The following is a 22,476-nucleotide window of genomic DNA, read 5'->3' as shown; positions in this document are numbered from 1 at the left end:
GGAAAAGAGAGAGGACCACAACCTGGCTTGGTCTTTGATCAACGTTGGTCAGGCTGGCTGGCACCAAGGTGGGAAGAGGACAGAGACATTTTGGACCTCAAAATGGCTGTCATGTTAGCTCAGTGACTTTGAACGTAAAATATGATAGATCAGGTTCTGCCACTTAATGCCTTGCAATATGGGGCAAGTGAAACCTCTGCCTCAGTTTCTGAAAGAGTAAAAGGGAGGTCTTATAAAATTATTTTTTATAGTGTTGATGTAAGGATTAAGTGTGATATTAAGCATTCGGCACATAGTGAATGCTCCAGCAATGGTAGTTACTAGCTTTCAAAATACTTCATGCCTCCATGTCTCAGGTCCATTGCTATTAAAGAGGTATAACCAAGTTGCTGAATGGAGGATAAAGTTGGAGATGCTTTCTCCATCTCCCTCTACTTGAGGTCTCAGGAATCTCCTAAGTGGCTATAACTAAATGCCCTTGCAAGAGGAACAAAGGGTAGGCCTGGTTTCGTGTGTGAGTCGTTTCTCCCTGAGCTACTAGAGACTTTCACCTTTTGATACCCTAAATTAACACAGGACCCCCAAGTCTACTTATTCTTGCTCTTAACACTATGCTCAAAGCTTCCATCCAAATGTTGAACCTAGGGCACAAAATTCTGAAAACACTGTGCAGTTAATCCCATATTTTTTCCACTCCCCAACCCCTCCAAAAAAAGGTAACACTTCAAGTCAGCTTTATTATGGGTTGACAAATGTGGGGTTCTTAAATAGAGTGGTGGCTATAAGAGTGGCACTTCATCCCTGCAGTGGTTTGTTTGGGGGTGGGGGAAGGTGGAGAGAATGCAAGGAGTCATCAGCTGGAGTGACCCTTGGCCCTCCCTTCAGCACCTACACAGTGTCTGGCACACAGTAAGTGCTCAATAAATATTTATCAGCCCTTTGTGAGTGGTCGGGGTTACAGGCGATGGGGCTCCCCCTAGGAACCATATATAGGAAAGGAGATCTTACATCCTGTTTGCAGTTTTTGGTTCCAGTTCAGGGGTACTTCTCCCATTCCACCCCATCCTCCTGTAACCTCTCACCCTTATTTTCTGGGAGAGAGGATGGGCCTGCTTCATCCCAGCACCCTAAACCCCTTTTCCAGGGCTGCAGTTTCTCCACGTGTAAGACGATGTGGCATACACTCACTTTGGGAGGGACACTACACTCATAATCCCTCATATTTGGGGCTCAAGGATCTTAAAATCTGGAGACCTTCCAGACTGCCTGTCATTTAATGAGTACTCACTTTTAGAATCCCTCCCTGCCATGTAGCCTTTTATTTCTGACCCTCACCTCCCGCATTTAAGGGTACTACTTGGTGGGCTGGGGGACACCAGGCAACTTGAGGGGATCCCCGCTCCGGGGACGGAGTAAGGCAGGGAGGCGGGATTGGAGTGTTGGAGGCGGGGCCGCAGGCTCCTAGGGCCACCCAATCGCAGGGCCAGTCATCAGCTGAGGCCACACTCCCGCTCCCGGCCGCGACCCCGGATCTTCCTCGCTCTATTGCAGGGTTGGGCCGAGGCCCGCGCATGCCTGTTGAAAACCTACGGCCGCGGAGGGGCGGGCCGCCTCCTGCTGCTCCTTTCGATAGGCTCCGGCTGTGCGAATAGGCCCCGCCCCCACGCGCGGCCAAGTCTACGGACAAAGTCCGAGCTTGCGGACAGGCTCCGGCCGACAGCGTCCGGCAGCGCGGCAGGGCCCCGCCCCCGCGCGGGGGCACGCTTCCCGACGCAGTTCTCGCGCGCTGGTAAGCGCCGACCTCGCGGCCCGGCGTGGCTTTGTGACGCGCCTCCAGTGGTCCCGCCCCTTCCAGCAACGTCAGCAGATCCCAGTGGTTTCGCTGGCGAGCGATGTCCCCGGGCGCTAGCCCGGCCTGGTCCCGCAGCCCTCGGGCCGCCCCCAGCTCCAGCAGCAGCTGGGCTACCTCCACTGCCCCTTCCCGGGCCGCCAGGAACAGCGGCGTCTGCTCCTGCGCGGGAGGAAACAACCAGGGGGCGAGGTCAGGGAAGGCCACGCCCCACAGGGCTGGCCCTCCTTCTGCACGACCGCTGGCCCCTCCCCCTTCAGGTTTTGCGGAGTTCCCGCGCGTTCCACTTCTCCTGGCCCGTTTTATTGCGGGGAGCCCTCTACCCGGTCTAACCCTGCCATCCTGTGCGTCTTTATCGGCTCCGGCCTGGAGAAGGGAGCGGGCGGCCCTGGCGTTGTTCACGGCGGCGGCCCAGTGCAGCGCGGTTTTTCCTAGGGGACGACGTGGGAGGTTGTTAACCCGGAGGCTGGGGGCCAGTCGCCTGGGTTCCTGTTTCCCACGGATTCTGGTCTTGGGGGAAGGGCTATTCGGCCTGCCGGGTACCTCAAAAGCGGAAGCGTTGCCCGGGTGACCGCCGGCCTGCAGGAAGCGTTGCCCCTGGTGACGTCACCGGCGCGCGGGAGGGACAATGGGGCATTGTTCTGGGGTCGGTGGGACCGGCAGACCACCTCCCTCCCACGAGACCGTTCCCCCTTCTCAGACATTTCCCGCATCGTAGTTCCCAGTGGACTAGAGCAGTGTGTGTGTTTTTGAGGATGGTGAGGAAGACTCACGTTCTGCGTACTGCCACCGCACCGCAGGTTTACCACCCTCACAGCAGAGTGGGAGGGAATGCCCCAGCCTCCAGCTGGTCCCTCTGCTGCTCCCCTCCTTGGCGTCTTACGCCCCATTTGCTCAACTTCTTTATAGCACAACATCAGCTTCCCCAGATCCATACCCCATTTATCTTTGGCCCCCACATCTGCTTTGGCTGCAATCAGTTCTTCAACCAGGTCCTCAACAGCCAGCCTGGCAGCCAGCATCAGGGCTGTGGTCCCATCCTCTGTCCGTGCATCCACTAAGGTCTGTCTGCTGCGGAGTAAGAGCTAGGGGATGCAGAGAGGACCAGTGATCCTTGGTATATCTGGACTTCTAGCTAAGGTTTATCACACTGTTAACCACCCCCCAGTCCGTATTCAACCATCTGTTCTTGTTTCCCTTTCAGTCCCCAATCTCACATCACCTTCCTCTGCCAAACCCTTGAGGATGCTTTTGCCTGACTTTAGTTGCAAGTTTGCCCCGTTTCCTTTAGCGGCTCCATTGTACACTGACTGACCTGGCAAACCTCCCGGGCATCAGCAGCCACAGCGGTGTGAAGAGGGGTGCGCCCTGCCCGGTCAGGCTGGTTGGGGTTAGCTCCTGCCTCAAGGAGGCGGCGGGCAGCGGTTGGTCTGGAGAATCGGGCAGCTAGGTGCAGGGGAGTCTCCCCAGTGCCCAAGGTGTGAACCTGGGGACAGGCCCCTCCACCCAGCAGAGGTTCCCAGGGCTCAGGGCTTCCCAGCCATGTCCCCTGATAGGTCCTGGACTCCACTCCCCCACAGCAGACTGCTGACATCAGGGGTGTTACCCCATCTGTGTGTAAGAGACATGAGGAATGGGAGACAAATCAATCAAAAGGACATAACTGGGGGAGGGGAGAACACGGAGGCTCAGGGAAAATCACGGCCTGAGGTGTAGGGAAACCCAGCTTGGGCTCACAATTTTGTGTGGCTTTAATCAAATGACTTTCCTTTTCTCTGGACTTCAGTTTCCTGATTTGTAAAAGGAAGCAACAGGCCATAGTACTCTCACCCTAAGGCAATTGTTCTCAAACTTGAGTCCTGGATCAGACTCACCTGCAGGGCTTGTCAGTATTTTGAATTTCTGAATCAGTAGCTGTGGAGTGGAGCCTGAGAATTTGTATTTCTAACAATTTCCCTGGTGATGCCGATTCTTCTGTCTGAGAATGATTGCTCTAAAACACTAACTCTAACATTAGTTTCTCCAGTTCTGATAGCAAAGGGTTTTCTGATTCTAAAAGGGTCAGAGGGAGTTTTCATTTTCTTGGTCTGAGTTGCATACATACCAGGTCCACGGGTGTCCACGTCAGGGACGTCCAGTTCAGATTCCTGGGGAGGAGTCAGCATGGCTGCCTGGGGGAGCTCCTGACAGTCACCACTTAGAGGCCAGAGCTGGCACTTGGAAGGTGAGGCCATTTCTTCAGCCTTGGGGATCAGAGCAAGGATCAGTGAAGGGGCGTTGACTTTTCTCTTCAACCCTTCCATCACCTTGGGACCATTCCTGCCCCAGTGCCTTCACCTGGCCCACCTCCTCTCCTTCCTCGGGGCCTGAGCACATCACAACTCCATCCTCATCAACTTCTGCCTCTGGTTTCAGTGCCCTGGAAGGAAGAGGGTGGGTGGGTAGAGAACCTTCAGGGTCTCTAAGATTTCCAGCAGCCTTCCTCCTCCCTCACCTTTCTTGTCTTCAGCTTCTGCAATAGCATTTCTCATTGCTTCTGATCATAAATATCTCCATGGGAAAGAGCCCCCACCCCGAGTCCCGGTTCTTCCTCACTCTCACTTGAGGCCGATGCTGTCCTCGCCCAGAGGGGGCCGGCGTCGGCGGGGAACTGGCTGAGTCCGAGGCCTTCGAGTGAACCCAGGGGGCAGCCAGAGGGCCCCATGCTCTCGGCGCCGCCGGCGGATGAGTTGGAGGACAAGTAGGGCCCCGAGAGCCAGGAGAAGCACCCCGGCCACCGGTGAGCACAGTACAGGCCAGGGAAGCTGGTTGGCGGGGGGCACTGGTGGAAGAGACACAGTCAGGAAAAGAGGCCATTCCTGGTGGGGCTGGGTACTCCTGTGAGACTTTGGGCAAGTGCAGTCACCTCTTTTTGCCACAGTTTCCTCAACTGTAAAATGGGAATAGTAAGAGTACCTCCCTCATGGGGTTGTTGGGAGGATTAAATGAGTTAATACTGTAAAATGCTTAGAGCGAGGCTGGCACATAGTGCTATTAAGAGTTATTATTCTTTCATGTACTACCAACTGTTTGACGCGGGGATGATTGGATACTCTTGGTCTCGTAGAGAGGACAGACCGGAACCCAAGGTTTGTGGGAGGTGTACGATAGAGGTTAGGCTAAAGTACTTGGGGAAATAAGGAAGGAGACTGCAGAGCAAATAGGCCATGAGGAGATCTAGTTAGAGAAGGAGGTTAACAAGGGTAAGTCTCCATAAAGAACACTTGGGGTCCCAGCGATTCTGTTTCATTTGACCTCCATTGCTGGTTGTTGGCGTGAAAGCTAGCCCGGGAGCAAAGTGAGGGGAAATGACAGGGGGTCACCTACCGGTGCCTGCACGAGGGTGGGCAGCCAGCAGGGGTCCTGGCAGTAGGGGTTCCAGGGCCCCCACTGCGGCCATCGCAGCAAGGAAGCGGAGCAGGAGCCCAGGGTCCCAGGGACAGCGGGATGCAGGGTGGTCCGGGCCACAGCGGGACAGATCCACACCCATCACCACCACGAACCTGTGGGGAAGGCACCTCAGAGGCCCCTGTGTTGGTCCCTGGCTCCCTTCCCTCCATGGGTAAAAAAACTAATGTCTGCCCGCTGCCACCAGCTTCTTACCCAGTGCTGAGGGAGTCTGTCTCCTTGCCTACAGGCTGTGTTTGAGGGGCTGCTCTCTGGTGAGAGGGGTCTGGGGTTCCTCCTAACTCCTCTTCGGCCTGGGCCCCAGGATAGGGGTACACCATGTCCCTGCCGTCACTATCCTTTCTCACCCAGAGCCCTACCCTCAGAGTCAGGGACAGCACCCGGGCCAGGGCACGCAGCTGCTGGTCCAGGGTTGAGGGGTTCAGCACCACCAGCAGGGCCAGGGAGGGCCCCCACTCTGCATCCCTGTCTCTGGGCCTGCAGTCACCCCCATCCCAGCCACATTCTGCAGTGTTGCAGCCCTTCTCGCAGTGTCCGTTGTGGAAGTGATCGTGGCAGTACTGGTCGTAGGCTGGACTGTGGGGTGAGGAGAGAGGGACTCAGGACCCCCAAAGAAACCTGACTCCCTCATCCCAGAGAGGATTCCTGATATTCCACGGCCTCTAGGGCTCTGGTTGTTAAGTGGGGGCAGCTCTGGGGCAGTGGGCTTAGTCCCTGGATGGTAGGTAGTCCAGATCCCCTAATGTCTGCTGACACCCTTGTTTCCTAGGACCATCCCCTAGGTCCCCCTAGGTCCCCCAGGACCATTCCCAGAAAACACTCTGCAGCTAATCTCCCTCCCTTGGGACCCTCCCAAGCTCTCCTGTCTCCCTGAAGGGGAGCCCTTTTCCCTTAGGGGTGCTGGTTGCTAGGGGAGATCCTCCACAGCAACAGGGCTTAAAGAGAGAGCTTGAGATCAGAGCTCCCACATCCCTCAGAGAGGAGCCCAGACAGAGGCAGCGCTCTCTTTCCTGGTCCCCACATTAAATATTTATGCTGTCCCCATTCCCTCGGGTTAGAGTCCAGCATCTTATACCCCTACTTAGCAATGGGTATTAGGGTAGACTCTCCCTGGGGCTTGAGGCTGTGGTCACCCTGTAACTCAGAGACCTCTGTCCTTCCTCCTGCCTCCCCACCCGCCCCCCCAGCCCAAGGCAGGGCTTCAGGCTCACGTGCAGGCTGGAGGAGTCTCACAGTCGTAGCCATCAAACAAACACTCTTCAGAGTCACACTGCGGGTGGCACTGCCCATCCCGGAAGAGAAGCCAGCACCGAGAATGGGAGGGGCAGCCCTTCCAGGGGTCTGGGACCCCCAGGGAGCAGTCCCCCCCATCCCAGTTTCCTCCTGGGCCACTGCAGCCAGCGTCACAGGCCCCATCTCCACCTCTACCCTCACATCCCTTTGCTCCGGGCCTCTGACACCGGGGCCCTGGAGAGCTGGGAGGGCAGGAGCATCGAAAGCCTGGGGCCCCCAGCCCGGGCGTCTCTGAGCAGCTGCCATTGTGTAGGCATGGAGAGGGAGGGCCGCAGCCTCGAGGAGCGGGTGGGGTCAGGCAGTCAGGGCCCCCATAACCACTGAAGCAGGCACAGCGGGGCGGGAATCCAGACTTGGGGGAGGGCAGACAGAGGCCACCGTGGTGGCAGTGATGAAGGCCGCAGGAGGGGGCTCTTTGGCTACAGGTGGGGCCTTCAAAACCCTGTGGAGAGGAGAGATATTGGTGAAGGACCTTGTATTCTTCCCACTTCCCCTCAAGCAAATTCCTGGGTTAAGATAACTCAGAGGATCCTAGATTCTCATCTGGAAGGGGCCTCAGAATATTAAGTTCATTTTACAGATCCCTCCCACAATGGCATATTACATAGTGGTGGAGAAGGATGGACCACAGCTCTACAAAACTACATGGGTGAATCACCATGCAAGTCCTGGAAGACTGTTAATAGAGTGATAGTAATTGAACTAGCACTATATTATCTTAATCCTTGGAGATAGGATTGTATACTTTCTCTTCTGGATAGAGGAGGACGTAAGTACATGAAAGTTATTGTTAATATTGTAATTCCTTGGTTTAGTTCATGAGTGTTATCTTTTTAAAAATTTTTTTATTTTTCATGGATGTTATCTTGTAAGTATAATAAAGTAAAAGAAGGCTGTGCAGAAACCAGTGTTAGTTTGTACGTTAGTGTATCATGAACCAAGTTTTTAAGATTAACCCAGTTTGGTGCATCTGAGGTCAATAAACAAATACACAGAGTTAAAAGAATTTATCCAAGGACATCCAGCTTGACCTGGGGGAACCTTCCCTTAGGCAATGCCCATACTTCTGATAATTCCATTCATGCTCCCACTGGATCCTGCCTTTCCCCACTACCGCTTCTGAGAGCCACTTACCACTGTGAACATGAGACAGTTTTCTTCAATAATTCCCACTCCGTTGCTCCACCAGGTTCTGGCTCAGACATTCTCACCTTGCGTCAGCATCGGGGCGACAGAGAAAGCAGCTCTGTGGTCACTCACCTGGGGGCAGTGGCAGGTGAATCCTTGGGGTGGTCCTGGTGTGGTCTCACAAGACCCTCCGTGGGAGCAGGGCTGGCTCTGGCAGGGGTCTATCTCCTGTTCACACAACTGGCCTGGGGGCGAGGGTAGGATTAAACGTAACTCTCTACTTCACTGGCTGCCTCCTTCCTAGCGCATTCCTGGGAGTCAGCCCAGCACTGGCTGCACAGACAAAGGGATCATGGGGCATATTCTCTGGGTGGGGGTGGGGGGGCGTGGAGGCAGGGGGATAGACCAGATGACTAGGCTGCCTCGTGGGTGGGGATTGTCTGGGTTTCCATGGTCAGTTCATCTGTGCACAGAGATGCCTACACCCCTCGTCCCAGGCCTTACCTGTGTGTCCGGGCAGACACTGGCAGTAGAAGGCATTGGCCAGAGAGTGGCAGGCTGCAGTGCCTGTGGGGTGACAGGGCCGGTCCAGACACTCATCCACGTCCCCCTCACAGCGCAGCCCCACAAAGCCTGGAGGGCAGGCACAGTGGAAGCCTCCAGGTTTGGGGGTGCAGGTCCCATGGTTGTGACAGGGCTGGGATTGACAAGCGTCGGGCTCCTTTGAGCAGTTCTGTCCACTGTAACCTGGTGCACACTTGCAGGCAAAGAGGGTCAGACAGGGAACCAGTAAATGAGCCCATCCTGGCACCATAGGGGACTAGCTCAAGACAGTCTGCCTAGCTCCCCGCCTCCAGCTCAAAGCATCACTCAGCTCAGCATCCACCACAGCCATGGTAGCTTAACCCTTTATCTCAACTCCACATGATACACAGTTGCTCAATAATATGAAACTTAATCCCTTCCCAGCCACAAACAATTTCTATGCTACATTGCCAGTAAATATAGCTCCGTTTTTGGTCAAACCTTCCTCCCTCAACCACACATCCACCGGGCTCTGTCATGCTTTATTAATTAATTTATAAACCTTCATCGAATGCCTACTTTGTGCCAGGCACCGTTTTAGGCACTAGGAATACAAAGGAAATTAGAACACATCCCTGCTTTCATGAAGTCCTCAGTCAACCAGAGGAGAGAGGCAGCTAGAATTTATTGCATGCTTTGTGTACATAACCTCACAAACCTTCCCAAAACCCTCTACATGGGCCATCTCATTTGATTCTCACTTTACAGAAAAAGGAAACTAATTCCTTGACTTGGGCAAACCACACAGCAGTAGGTGGTAGGGCAAGTCAAGGACTCCATTGCTGATGCCTTAACCGTTTTCCGGTTGTTTCAGATCTTTCTGCTAGTGAGAGGGCCATTGATGATGGCTGTACCACGTGCAGAGTTCTTGCAGGGGGAAGGAGGGTATGTGAGAACGGAGTCCCAGCAGGGCTTCAGAAATATGATGGAGAAAAAGGGATTCACAGAGAATCTGAGGAGCGGCCAGAGGGCTGGAAGAAGCAGGCAAGGGGGGTGTCTTGGAAACTTTGGGAAGAAGGAGTTTTATGGGCAGGGAAGCAGAGCTGAGTATTAGGTGTATGAGGGTTCACTGCTAATCAGCACACTGCTTTTGTGTCAGTTTGAAAATGCTCATAAGAATAAGGTAAAAAATAAAATTTAACAGTTAGAGAAAAAGGGCAGTTGGCGGACCTGCTTCATGCCTTCTAGCCAAAGTCGTGGTTCTGAGTACAAGGATCAGGTTGCTTGGACTTGAACCCCAGCTTTGCCTCCCTCTCCTGCTCAGTGACTCAAACCACCAAGGAGGGGCTGTAACCCAGTCTGGAGAGAAGTTCGGGACATTTTCCTGAGGCAGCGCCTCCGGGGCACCATCCATTGGGAGAGGGGTGAGGAAGGCCATCAAAGAGCCAGTTTGGGGTGGGGGGAAGCCAGCAGCAGTTTTGTGTTGCAGAAGTAAGGGAGGAGGGTGGGGGTGGGGAGAGATGAGGCCGGAGAGGCAGGCGGGGCTGGGTCACGCAGGGCTTTGGACTTCATTATCAAAGAGGTGGGCAGCCACTGAAGGGTTTTAAGTAGGGGAGCGACAGGTCAGCTTAATATTTTCAACGAAGCTCCCTGGTAGTGGCGCAGAGGCTGAACCTTTAGGAGGACAAGTGTGAGGCTGGATGATAGTTAGGAGGCTGAGATCCGGGTGGAAGGCAGTGAAGGCCTGGACAAAGGCAGGGCGATGAGGGTGCGGGTGCAAGGACAGAGCTGAGAAGTACTAGGAGGTAAGCAGCACGACTCTGTGGTTGGTGGGATGTGTGGGGGAAGTGAAAGGAAAATGCCCCATCCCCCATTCTGACCCACGACTGTTGTTTCCCACAGCCAGCCCACCTTTGTCTCCCCCAGCTCCTCTAGACCCTCTCACCTGGCAGAGATAACCATTGGGTTGGGCCACGCAGGTGGCCCCGTGCTGGCAAGGCCTGGACTCACATGGGTTCACCCTGTCCTGGCAGGTACTGCCTTGGAATCCGGGGGGACAGTGGCAGAAGTAGGAGGGGCCGTTGTCAATGCAGATGCCTCCATTCTGGCACAGGGAAGAGATTTCTGTGCCTGGGAAGAGAGACAAACAGGGACTGATAAAGCTAAATGGGGTGGAAGGATGCTCAGGGGCCCCAAACGCTGAGCAGAGAGGCGAGTGGGTGCCACTAACATTCCTGGGAGCCTGAGGAGTCTGTAACTCCTGACGCTGAAGAGGTTAAAATACCAAGTTCCCCCTCCTGCCTGATCTGTCAGATGGAGAGGAATACCTCTCCTCTGGCTTATCAGAGCATTATAAACAGCTGTATTCTTGGCTTTAAAGAAATCTCAACTGCCCTTTTTCTCTAATTGTTAAATTTTATTTTTAAGGTGGGGGCATGTGACTTAACTAATGGCCTTTCTGTCCCCTGGGTTTTGCATCCTCGCATATTCTCTCCCAGTGATTCCCACTGACCATCCCCGGACCCCGCAATAGTCTCCTGAGTTCTTCTCATATCAAAATTTATTTGATCAAGGCGGGGGTGGTATTCTTGTACCAGGGGTTGGCATAACATCCAAGTGAGCAGGGCATGGTGAAGTATGTTGAGCATAGTTGGGTTAAATGTGGTTCACTGCAGTTGAGTTATGGTGGTAATGGCAATGTTGAGTTGTTCCACACTTTCTGTCCCAGGTGGTTGTGTTAAATAGGAGTCTCGTCGACTGGGCTGGTTGATGTTGCCTGAGTTGTGTTGAATGTGGTGCTAGGAGCTGAGTTGTGTTAGGCTGTCCTGGGTGTTGAGCTGTGGCACCGTGACTGGTTGGTCTGTGTTACTTGGACTCTTGGTTGTTTGGCTGAATGTTGTGTGTGGATGTCCTTAGGGATGAGGTAGAGGAGGACACCCTTTTCTCTCCATCTGCTCCCTAGTCGGTCCTTGGGTTGGTACCTTGGCTCAGAGCAGCCCTCTGGCAGGAGGACAGCGGAAGGTTGCAGAGAGGCCCAGTCCATCCCTGGAGGCACAGGCACTGGAAGGAGGGCCCAGTCTGGAGGCAGTGGGAATTGTGTGGGCAGGGCTTCTGGGCACATAAGTCCATCAGCGTCTGAGGGTCAGGAGGGAGCATGAGGCAGGAAAGAGCATCAGGTTCGGAGATGGTCCTCTGCCAGATCCTCAAAATCCCTTATCTCTAAAACTCTTTCCTGGATGGTCTGGGACCAGTTTACCCTCTCTGGTTTCCTCTGACACCCACATCCCAGAACAGTCCCTGGGATCAGAAATCCTCTCAGTCCTTCAACTCCATTCAAATCTCAAGTTAGACCCCAACTCCTAGACTCCCAAACCTCCTTTCATGTGGACACCTCTCCTAAGCTTCCCTGCTGCTCACCTTTTAATACCTGAGACCCTCTCACTGGAGCTCTCTAGCCACCCCCTCCTCAGCACACCTGGCTCAGTGCCCCTCACCTGGCAGCTACCTCCTGTGTAGCCAGGGGGGCAGAGGCAGTGGGGACCCTGAGGGCCATCTTGGCAGGTTGCCCAGTTCCTACAGGGGCTGGATAAGAAAGAAGGCGTGGTAGGAGGAGGGTCTGGGAAACAAGGGGAGGGAGTGTGTGATGCTGGGGGGGCAGGAGGGCCTCAGTGAGGGGGAGGGGAAAACAGGAGGGAGGGCTGAGTGAAAGGGTGTGGGATATAGGAGGAGAGGCAGCATGGAGCCCCGGAGGAGATGGAGAGGCAGGGGTCTCTGTGCCCTGCTCACCTGTCTGCGCAGCTGGGACGGATCCTCCCCTCACAGCGTGGGCCCTGGAAGCCCGGGGCACAGAGGCAGGAGGAGGTGCCGGGCCTATTCACACAGGTGCCCCCATTGAGGCACGGTGCTAGAGAGAGGAGGCTGTGAGGGGTTGGGTTCCCTGCCTGTAACCTGGCCTGTGACCTCAGTCACACTGCACACAGGACAGCGCTCCCACCGCCACTTCCTCACCCAAACGCCGGCTTGCGGCATCCAGTTAAGTTTTTAAAAATTATGGCACAAACATACCCTGACCAATTTCTGCATTGTCCTGTGGCCCAGCCCCAGACACTGTGGGCACTCACCAGAGGCACAGTGGTCGACGCTGATCTGGCAGTGGAGCCCAGTGTGGCTCGGAGGGCAGGTGCAGGAGTAGCCCCCAGGGCTGGGGCTGCAGGAACCACCATTGAGACAGGGCCCTGAGTAACAAGCTGTCACCTCCTCACTGCACGTGGGCCCTGAGGGAAGTGGGTAGGGTCTGAGAAGGGGACTTGTCCTTTTCTCCTCTCTTCCTCCTCTTCCATTTCTCTTTCCTTCCCCTCCTCGTCCCCATCGCCACTCTTCTCCCCCATCCAACCTCTTTTCTTTTGTCACCACCTCCCACACATCACCCATGTCCGCTGCTGCCCGTGCCCAGTTCTTGGTGGTGACTGAGACCCAGAGCCCCTGGACACAGGCCTGCACTGGCCTTGCCCTTGATTTAGAGGGTGGTCATCCCAGGGTATATGTGGTTTAGGGAGCAGCTCACCTGTGAAGCCTGTGGGGCAGGTGCAGTTGTAGCCAAAGGGCTGGGGGTGGCAGGTCCCTCCATGGGCACAGGGCGTGGAGACGCAGCCCCCCAGCTCTGAGTCACACTCCGGTCCTGTCCAACCCACATCACACACACACGAAGATCTGGTCACAGAGAGGAAGGGGAGGGTTTTCTCTTCTGATGTTTTTCTCTTCTCCCCTCCCCATTGGTCAGAACCCTATGACCTCTTCTTTTGTTGGCCCTGAGACTCTGGCCTTTCCTCAGTGGCTTTGCTCTCAGCACTGTCCCCCTTCTGCCCCAGCTGCTCCACCCATTTTCTCCAAGTACATTTCTCTTTATATTCTGTGCATAGCTTGTTTATTGGCTGTGTTTGCTCATTAGAACCAAAGCACCATGAGAGCAGATACTGCGTCTCTTTTGTTCTGCACTGTTCTCCAGTGCCTGGAAAAGTATCCACACATAGTAGACGCTCAGTAAGTATTTGTCTAAGAAGTGGTGAAACGAATTGGTCCTGGGATTTAATACTACTCTGCTTTCTGCTTTGACCAGCCCCAGCCCTGGTCCTCTGTTTCCCTCATTATTTATGAACTCTCCCCTCATTGGATAGCATTCACCAGCTGAGCCCTCCCATTGGCTGTGACCCCAGAACTTTGCCATCTCCTTCCTAGTCCCTGTTGGCCATTTCCTACGGGCTCACACCTCACTGGCTGTCTTCTCCTGCCCTAGCTGAGGAGGACCCAGAGGAGACTGTAAATGGGGAGGGCCCGGAAGATGTTACCTCTGGCAGTGCCCATGGTGGCAGGTGCAGTTGTCTGCAGCGGGGGCACAGCCAGGGCTTCCACTGGGGCAGAGACAGGGGGCCTTGTCCTCCTGATCCTGGCATGTTTGCTTGGGCTGGCACAGGTCGGGGGCACACAGGGGAATTTCACAGAGATGACCTGGGTGGGGAGATGGGTCAGAGAGAAAACAGAGTCCCTCCCTGTCTTTGATGGGGCCAAAGGCCACTTCTTATGCATGACTTGCTTCCTCCCCAAGGACCCGTCCTTCAGTGGCTCCCTGTTGCCTTGGGATACTAACTTCCTCAGAATGACACGCGGGGCCCTGCATGATGTGACCTTCCTGCGACTGCTGCATTTCTCACCTTTGCCCCACTGTACCCTAAGCTCTGGGCTCCTACAGTCCCTTGAGTCAGGTACGCTTTTCTTCCCTCTGTGCCTTTGCACATGCCGTCATCTGCAGCTAAAACGTGCTGTCTTGCATTCTGTCTCAACAAACTCCTGCTCAGTCCTTCAGACTCTGTTCATGAAGGCTTCCCATCTCTAGTCTGGGTTAGCCCGTCCTTTGTGTTCCCATAGGATCCTGTGCATTCCTCTCTCAGAGCACGTCTCTGGGCCATAATCAACGAGAGACTTGGTCTCCCTGCAGTAGATTTAAGGTCACTTGGGGACAGCATCTCTTACTCAACTTTGTGTCTGTGTCTGTGTCTATTAAGTGCATAGTAGGTACTTAATAAATGTTTGCTGAATAAGCAAATGAATGTTTTGCCTTTGAATCCCATCCTCCACTCCTGATCCCCAATCATGCCATTCACTTTGGGCCCGGTGTGGGCCCTACAGTAACACTTGCCCTCAGCCCCTGTATGGTTGTGCAGGTTTTGCACTGCAGAACTTTAAGGGGTCCCATTCTCATTCTGTTCTCACATCCCAGTCCTCCAACATCCATCAATGACCTCTGCTCCACCCACAGTGGATTTCATTATCCCTCCGGTTCTTTCCAGTGCCTCCCCTGCTGACCTGTGAAGCCAGACGGGCAGAGGCAAAGGAAAGCTCCTGGGAGATCGAGGCAGCTGGCTCCAGCAGGGCATGGGCCGCTCAGACACTCGTCCACCTCCGCCTGACAGCGCGGGCCTCCAAAGCCTGTGGCACAACAGGAGGGCCAGGGCTGCACGGACTCTGCCCCTGCCCTCTCTCTCCTCCAGTGTTTGAGCCCCAGTTTACCTGGGAGACACTCGCAGTGGAAGGATCCAGGCTGGTCCCGGCACTGCCCACCGTTAGCACAGGGAGAGCTTCTGCACTCGTCTATGTCCTCCTCACACCGCGGGCCGGTGAATCCTGGTGGGGTGGGGAGCCGGGGGGAGGAGAGGTGGCAAAGGTCTTTTTTTTTTTCTGTAGATTTATTAGAGAGTTTGTTACAAGTGTTTGAGCTTTATAGGCATGATTTCATGGATTCAAACAAGAAATTGAGAGTTAACACTGCTGTTAGTCTTCTCTTGGCAAATATAGAAACAACATCGCTACAAATGGCAATGGAGAGACTCTTGTTTTAAATAGTTTGGTTTGGGGTTTTGTCTAAATGTATCATGTAATAAAGGGACCAATTTGGGGGCTTCTCAAATAGTGATGTGGATTTCAGGACATAATGGAGCATAACTTGGTAATTTTATTCTTCATTTAAATAAGGCATAACTGGATATGTGTACTAATGTTGAAAACACATTTTACTGAAAGCATAAATACAAGTCCTGGCCCTTCCCCTTGCCAGGAAAGAGGAACCTGGAAAAGTTTCCAGAGAAGACACCTAGGGCAGGTCGAGGTGACAGAAGGGTGATGCAGAAAAGGTGAAGCTCAACCACCTGCTGGCTGTGTGACTTTGGGCAAGCTACTCAACCTCTCTGGGCTCCACTGTAAAAGAGAAATAATAACAGAACCTACCTCATGATACCATTGAAAGCATTCAAGGAGACAATGCCTGAAAAGTACATGGCCATGTGCCTGGCCTGGAGTAAATACTCAATAAACCTCAGTTATTATCATAGCAGGGAACACAGGGGTGTTCCATGAAGCTGGAGAAGGCAGGCCTGGGGCAAATTTCCCTGCGTCCCTGGAGGGCAGACCAGCCCGGCAGCCCCGGCAGGCAGGGAGAGCATACAGGGGACTCTGAAGGAGGGCTGGAGAGGAGGGACATTGGGTGATCTGGCCGGACAGAGATGAGGTGGGCAAGTAAGCAATGGAGGATTTGGGGGATGTCATGGAAGAGAGCTTGGAGAGCAGAGGAGAAGCTGGAGAAATGGGGGATTCCTTGGCCAGGCTAGAGGGAGCTTCAAGAGGCCCCGGGCGATTGTCAGGTCTGAACTGTGGAGGGTCAGGAGCCCACGGGGCCGAGGGGGCTGGACTGGAATCTGCACTCACCGGGCCGGCAGACACACTGGAAGCCACTGAGCAGGTCATGGCAGTCAGCCTGGTTCAGGCAAGGGGCAGAGGCACACTCATCGGTCTCCACCTCACAGAGCTGCCCTTCGAAGCCTGAGGGTGTAGAGGTGCGGTCAGGGGTGAGGCTCAGCCACGCCAGCCTTGCCCTGGCTGCTCACCCCTTCTGCCCGGGAGGCCTGGGTCCCAGAACCAGCCTGGTCCCTGACTTGCTGTGTGCCTCCATCAGGCAGCCCCTCCCAGGGTGCCATCTGCATGGGGGCTGGAGAGGTGAACCCGAGGCTCCGCTGCTCTGCTGTGTGTGGCTCTGCTCCCTCCAGTGTGAAAGCTCAGCGAGCAGGGCGCCTGTGGGGACCTGTGGGAGGGCTCCCGGGAAGTGTCTTTTGGGGCTATTCCTCTGTGCACAGAAGGCAGGGCTCACCCGGGATGGGGGGAAGGGTAGCTGATCAGCCCCGGCGGGTTCTCGAGGTGCCAGTGTGACAAATGAGCATCTACTTGGAGGTGGCTTACTCCTCTTGTTCTACCTGGACAGGCCTCTGTGCCAGGGAGACCAGGGATCCCCAAGGTGGGCATTTGAAGGGCATCTGGGAAGCTGTGTTGCTCCCATATTTGTCCTGTGTCTTTGGCCTCATCCTGGTCTCCACTGTCTCACCCTGAACTGAAGCTGGACCAGCCTCTGGACCTCAGTCGCCTCCCTCTTCTTGCTTGGGGAGCCTGCCTCTGAAGCTCCGTGTTATCTACAACCTTGTCCCTTGGACTACTGGGTAGTTTTCCCAGCATTTTTCGTTGGATGCTCTCAGCATAGAAAGGCTGTATAGTGCAGTGGTTAAAACTATCAAAACCCTGGGTTTGAATCCTGGCTCTGCCACTTGCTAGCTGGGCAACCTTGGACAAGTCAGTTTCTTCATTTATAAAATGGGCATAGTAACGATGTTGACCTCATAGGGTTATTGTCAAGATTAGATAATGCGTGTAAGAGGCTCAGGCACTACCTGGCACAGAGTAAGCTGTTATTTCTCTGGTTTCATTCAGCTCCTTGATATTGGCTCTGTTGCTGTCTCCCTGGGGAGATAATTCCCCTCTTAACACTAACTTGTACGGAGGCGCAGCCTTGCAGCATTCTTTCCTGTTGTACCAAATTCAAGCACACACGCCCTTGGGGTTTTAAGGGTTTACTCTTGATCTCTCCAGGAGAGAGTTCCTGTGATTAGAAGGAACATTCTGGATTGGCATGAGCAGAGGCTGCAGCGTGAAAAGTTGTTAACCGCTATTCTGTTTTCCCCTGATGGGCCTCTGGGTCCAATGGACCAGGCTGTGCACCCTTAATGACTTTGAAGTGAATACGTCCTCTTCCCCCAAGAGTAGAGCAGTGCACAACCTCACTACGTCTGTGGCCGCCCTTCTCTTAGGGGCTATCGGTCTCCAGAGTTTTCACCTGGGGGTGGGGAGAGGAGGAGAAACATTCTTTGGTAACTGACCCCAACTGACCTGAGGCTATCTAGGCTCCAGAGAGGTCACACCCCGTGGGTTAGTGCCCTGTCTCCTCTACCCGAGGCCCCATTCTGCTGGTACCTGGTGGGCAGAGGCAGTGGAAGGTGGCGAGCAAGTCCAGGCAGGTGCTGCCCGGGTGGCAGGGCTGGGACAGGCACTCATTGTGATCAGCCTCGCAGCGGGATCCCGTGTAGCCAGGGGGACAGAGGCACTCAAAGGAGCCGGGCGTGTTGAAGCAGGAGCCGCCATGTTCACAGGGACTGGGGCCTTGCTGGGCTGCAGGGAGAGAAGAACCAGGGGTCCACAGGGGTCGGGGCGGGAGGGCAAGGAGGCCAGACTGGCAGGGACACTATGAGGGGTCTGTTTGTGGCAGACGAGACCCAAGTGGGGAAAGGGCTTGTGTCTTTAAGAAGGCGAAGGACTCATTGGGGCCTGGAGGGCTGAGCGTTGGTGAAAAGACTGTGTAGGGAAGAGATGCCAAATCTGGACAAATTCAGGAAAGAGGAGATGTTTATGTTTTTAATTTGAAAAGCAATTTGCCTGTTTCTCTCTTCAGTGCAGAGCCTGTCTGGGGCTCAGAGAGGGTCTGATGAGGGGTGCCTCACCCATCTGACACTCGTCCAGGTCCTGGTGGCAGGTGGGCCCGGTGTAGCCAGGCTGACACAGGCAGAGAGTGGAGCCCGTCAGGGGGTTTGTGCTGCACTGGGCTTCCCCGTGGCACGGCCGGCTCAGACACATGTCCTCCATGTGGCACAGGAGGCCTGGAGGGCAGGTGGGCGAGGCTCTCAGAGGCTGCTTGAAGCCCCCAGCTGCCCTCCTCGTGCTTTGCTCACGTGCCATCCCCACCTCCCACCCCCCATGAGGCCTGGAGGGCAGGTGGGCGAGGCTCTCAGAGGCTGCTTGAAGCCCCCAGCTGCTCTCCTCGTGCTTTGCTCACGTGCCATCCCCACCTCCCACCCCCCTGTGCCCCCCACGCCACACCTGTGCGGCCAGGTGGGCAGAGGCAGGAGAAGGAGCCCACACGGTCGATGCAGGTGGATCCTGGGGCGCAGGTGGCTGCAGCACAGTCGTCCAGGTTCTCCTCACAGCCCGTGCCTCCCCAGCCGCTGACGCACACACAGTGAAAGCTGCCAGCTGAGTTCTGGCAGGTCCCTCCATTTTTACAGAGAGGAGGACCCCGAGCCTCACATTCATCCACATCTTCAGAGCAATCCCAGCCTGCAGGGGGTGGGAAGGGGACGGGTGCTGGAGCTGGGGCCCTGTGGGGAGGGGAGAACAAGGGACGACCGTCTGGGCCACTGGTGCCATCGACTTGGCTTCAATGACTCACCTGTCCAGGCCTCTGGGCAGAGGCAGGTGTAGGTGGCCAGCCCATCCTGGCAAGTGCCCCCGTTCTGACACTGGTGCCCCACACAGTCATCTGGATTCACCTCACAGCTTGGGCCTGTGAAACCTGTCAGGGTCATGTGATCAGCTGAGAAAGGGGACCCACGGGAGACCACCTCGGTGCCCAGAAGAGCCCTGTGAGGACGCACCTGGGGGACACAGGCAGAGGTGGAAGGTGGAGTCTCTCCCTGGAACCAGCTGACAGGTGCCCCCATTGAGACAGCCGCTGGTGGGGCAGGGTCCTGGCTGGAGCTTACAGCGTGGCCCCTCCCGCCCGGTGGGGCAGAGACACTGGAAGGACCCCAGGGTGTTGTGGCAGGACGTGCCCTTGGGGCAGGGTCCTGGGTCCAGGAAACACTCGTTGATGTCATGTTCGCAGGCATGGCCCTCGAAACCAGGTGGGCAGCGGCACTGGATCTGGGGGTAGGTGGTCAGACACACCCCTCCGTTGATGCAGGGGTTGGCTGAGCAGAAGTCCCGAAGCTGGCACTGCTCACCTGAGGTGAAGGACAGAGGAGGCACAAATTCCAGTTCCTCTGGATGACGCAGCTCTCCCTCCAGGTTATCTGTGTCTAATTTCCATATTTACTTCCCTTCCCTCCCATACCCTCTCTGCCTTGTTCCCTCATCCTCAGTTTTACCATTCCTTGGGACGGTTCTATCTGGAGTGGCTACCTTTTCCAAACTGAAAACAGTACATGGAGCTGTTGGTAGGAGTACTGCACCTGAGCCCTGCCTGGACTGGGGACGCAGGGTCCCTTCAGTAGTGACCTTGGTGGGGAGATGAAAACCTGCAGGCTTTGCAGGCAGGAGACAGAGCCCCTCGCTGTGGGATGACCGGTTGTGTGCCCTTGGGCAGGTGGCTTGCCTTTCTCATCTTGATCTTTTTTTTTTTTTTTATTTTGGCAGGGGGTGGGGAGGTAATTAGGTTTATTTATTTATTTTTAATGGAAATACTGGGATTGAACCCAGGACCTCATGCTAAGTATGAGCTTTACCAATGAGCTGTATCCTTGCCCCCAAGAACTGGCTTGTTGATTCTCAAGACCTCTGTCCTCACAGGGCTCCCAGTCTCTCAGTCCCCAGTTCTATCCTTCCCACCCCATAGCCCAGCCCTTGTCCTGCCGGCTGCTCCTCCCCACTCCCGCCAGTGCTCACCTGTCCATCCTGGCAGGCAGGAGCACTGTGGGCGGCCCGAGGCCTGGATGTGGCAGCGGCCCATTTTGGAACAGAAGGAAGAACAGGGGTCCTTGAGCTGGGCCTGGCACCTCTCACCAGTGAAGCCAGGGGGGCAGGTGCAGAAGAAGCTGGGGGCGGAGGGTGAGGTGGGGCTGGGGGAGCTGGGAAGGGTGGGAAGCAGGGCTCGGCAGCTGCCCCCATTCTGGCAGAGCTGGGCATCCTGGCAGGGGTCGGGAAACTGGCACGTCTCACCCAGGAAGCCAGGGGCACACCTGGGCAGGGGAGGAGAGGAAAGCTCACATCCTGGCCCCTCTGCCTTCTCTCCTCCCTCCTGTTCATTTGTTTCCCTTCAACCGCCTCCCTTTCTCCCTTCTCCTTTCTTTTCACTTCTCCCTGCTCTCCCTCGCCCTTTCCAGTCTCCCATTCCCACGAGGTACACTCACTGGCAGGTCCCTTGCCCCGGATATAGGCTCAAGCAGGTGCCTCCGTTAGCACAGGGTTCTGGGAAACTCCCACACTGCAGCCCTAGGGATGGAGATGAGGATGAGAAGGGAGCAGGGAGCATTATGCTCCCCTTTTCCTCCTCTGATTAATCCGGAGGGACCTGACCACAGCCACCCCCGACACATGTGCTCTCAACCACCATTGCCTTTGTATCCGTGTTTCTAGTCTCCACGTGGCACTTGCTCCCCAACCCCTTAGATCCCAGGCCTCTCAGTTACGAATCCCCACCCCCTCTTTCCTGTTTATTGTCTGGCCTCCTAAGTCCAGCTTCAGGATCTGTCCCTCGGAAGCAAGGCAACAAGGATTGGGGGGGGGGGGCTGAGGGGACTCCTGGGAGGTGAATGGCTGAAACATTAAGGGATTTCCTCCCGGAAGGGCCCAGCATTGAGCCATCGGGGGTGGGGACAGCTGGACCAGGAAAGGGACTTGACCTTCCCATGTCTCCATCTCCTGCTCCCCTAGCAGGTGGTTACTCTCTTTCCTCTTTTCCTCCTAAATGTGATCACAAGAGCCTGCTGTCCCCCCAGCTCCAGGACCAACTGGGTTCTCCCTGGGGGTGGGCACCCTCTCACCCATCCCCCTACAGTCACCACCGCTGGCATGAGTCCCATAGCCTTGGGCTGTATAGCTGCAGAGGCAGAGTAGAGTCTCCCTACAGGCTATTCCATCTGGGAGATGAGAAACTCCTCCATCCAGGGCTTGGCCGTCTATCCCCAACCCATGGGAAATCGTCCTGAGGTCCCGTCTTGGTCCCTTCACCTCTCCCACCCCGTGCCTCACCTCTGGTCTTGATGACACACAGCAGCAGCAGCGGCGGCAGCAGCAGTGAAGGGGGCTGCATCCCAGAGCCCCTGTCCCAAGATCCCCTCTGCCTCCTCTGCAAGGACCCTCGGAGCCCCCACTGAGGCCACAACCACCTCCCCTGCTCCCACGGCCCCTTCTTCCTCCTCCTTGGCCTGTAGTGAACCTCACGTCTGAGCTGTTTCCTGAGTCACACAATGTCCTGGACACCCTGGTGATGGGGGGGAGTGGAGGAAAATTGAGGGGGATGAGGGAGGGGCCTCTGTCCCTGACAACCCCTGGGGAAGTGGGGCGGGTAGGACAGCACAGCCAGAGGGCGTGTGGTAGAAGGGGAGCACTGGGCTGCTGGGGCCCTGGGAGCAGCCCCGCCTTCTGCTGTAGATGTGGCCTCTCCTTCCCAGAGGGGGGACTGCAAGGTGGCTGCAGGGCCCTGGGGCGGGGGAGGGTCAGGGGCTGGAAACAGAGGTGGGAGGTGAGGGAGAGCTCCTATACCTCTTCCTAAGAGAGGAGGCTTTTTTCATGAGGTCAGGACGGATGCTTCTCAGGGAATCTGCCCCTTTCCATGACTTGGAACCACTAACCTTGGCAGAAGGAACCCAGAGAACTTTGGGGTCTCACCTTGGGCTTTGCTGGGGACTTAGTTTTCTCCTTTTGGGGGAATGGGCAAGACGCTGGGCTGGTTTAGGGGGAAATCTTGGCCTTCTTTGGAAGGGAATGTATAAGATTGTCATCAATGAGAAATAAATGTCGTTTACACTGAATTTTTCTTTGATTTTTTTTATTGAAGTACAGTCAATTACAATGCGTAATTTCTGGTGTACAGCACAGTATCCCAGTCATGCATATACATACATATATTCATTTTCATTTTTTTCTTTAAAGATTATTACAAGTTATTGAACATAGCTCTCTGTGCTACACAGAAGAAACTTTTTTTTAAAATCTATTTTTATTTATAGGTCTACACTGAATTTTGTAATCTGTATTGTCCCTAGCAAACACTGCATTTGGGTAGGTGCCCCTCCCCCCATGGCTCCCTCCATCCACCACAGAGGTCCATGGGAAGCAAGGAATGCCAGTCATTGAATTAAAAATCACAA

The 22,476-nt window shown here is 55.2% G+C and overlaps 1 protein-coding gene across 2 annotated transcripts; it reads right to left on the bottom strand.

Moving 5' to 3' along the window:
• Positions 1–717: 717 nt before the first annotated feature.
• NOTCH4 (notch receptor 4) lies at positions 718–21,551 on the bottom strand. 2 transcript variants are annotated; one of them, XM_006215371.4, is made up of 30 exons: positions 21,356–21,551; positions 20,515–20,596; positions 20,051–20,343; positions 19,042–19,389; positions 18,837–18,959; positions 18,488–18,724; positions 18,112–18,267; positions 17,588–17,782; positions 15,998–16,111; positions 14,807–14,920; positions 14,603–14,725; positions 13,588–13,747; positions 12,807–12,952; positions 12,364–12,516; positions 12,029–12,146; positions 11,737–11,824; positions 11,224–11,377; positions 10,188–10,372; positions 8,222–8,474; positions 7,850–7,962; positions 6,508–7,031; positions 5,492–5,872; positions 5,216–5,391; positions 4,451–4,670; positions 4,187–4,268; positions 3,954–4,092; positions 3,165–3,460; positions 2,787–2,934; positions 2,183–2,280; positions 718–2,011 (listed from the first exon to the last, which is right to left on the bottom strand). In XM_006215371.4, the coding sequence occupies exons 1-30, from the start codon at positions 21,414–21,416 to the stop codon at positions 1,319–1,321; spliced, it is 5,973 nt and encodes a 1,990-aa protein (XP_006215433.1). In that variant the 5' UTR covers positions 21,417–21,551; the 3' UTR covers positions 718–1,318. The 2 variants fall into 2 exon arrangements, with proteins under 2 accessions (XP_006215433.1, XP_006215434.1); XM_006215372.4 differs by having other exon boundaries at positions 4,196–4,268; positions 21,356–21,545.
• Between the last annotated feature and the right edge of the window lie 925 nt (positions 21,552–22,476).

This window comes from Vicugna pacos, chromosome 20, assembly GCF_048564905.1.
Source record: "Vicugna pacos chromosome 20, VicPac4, whole genome shotgun sequence".
NCBI lineage: Eukaryota > Metazoa > Chordata > Mammalia > Artiodactyla > Camelidae > Vicugna > Vicugna pacos.
Note: the sequence above shows the minus strand (reverse complement) of the source record. Positions and strands in the feature narration are given on the sequence as shown.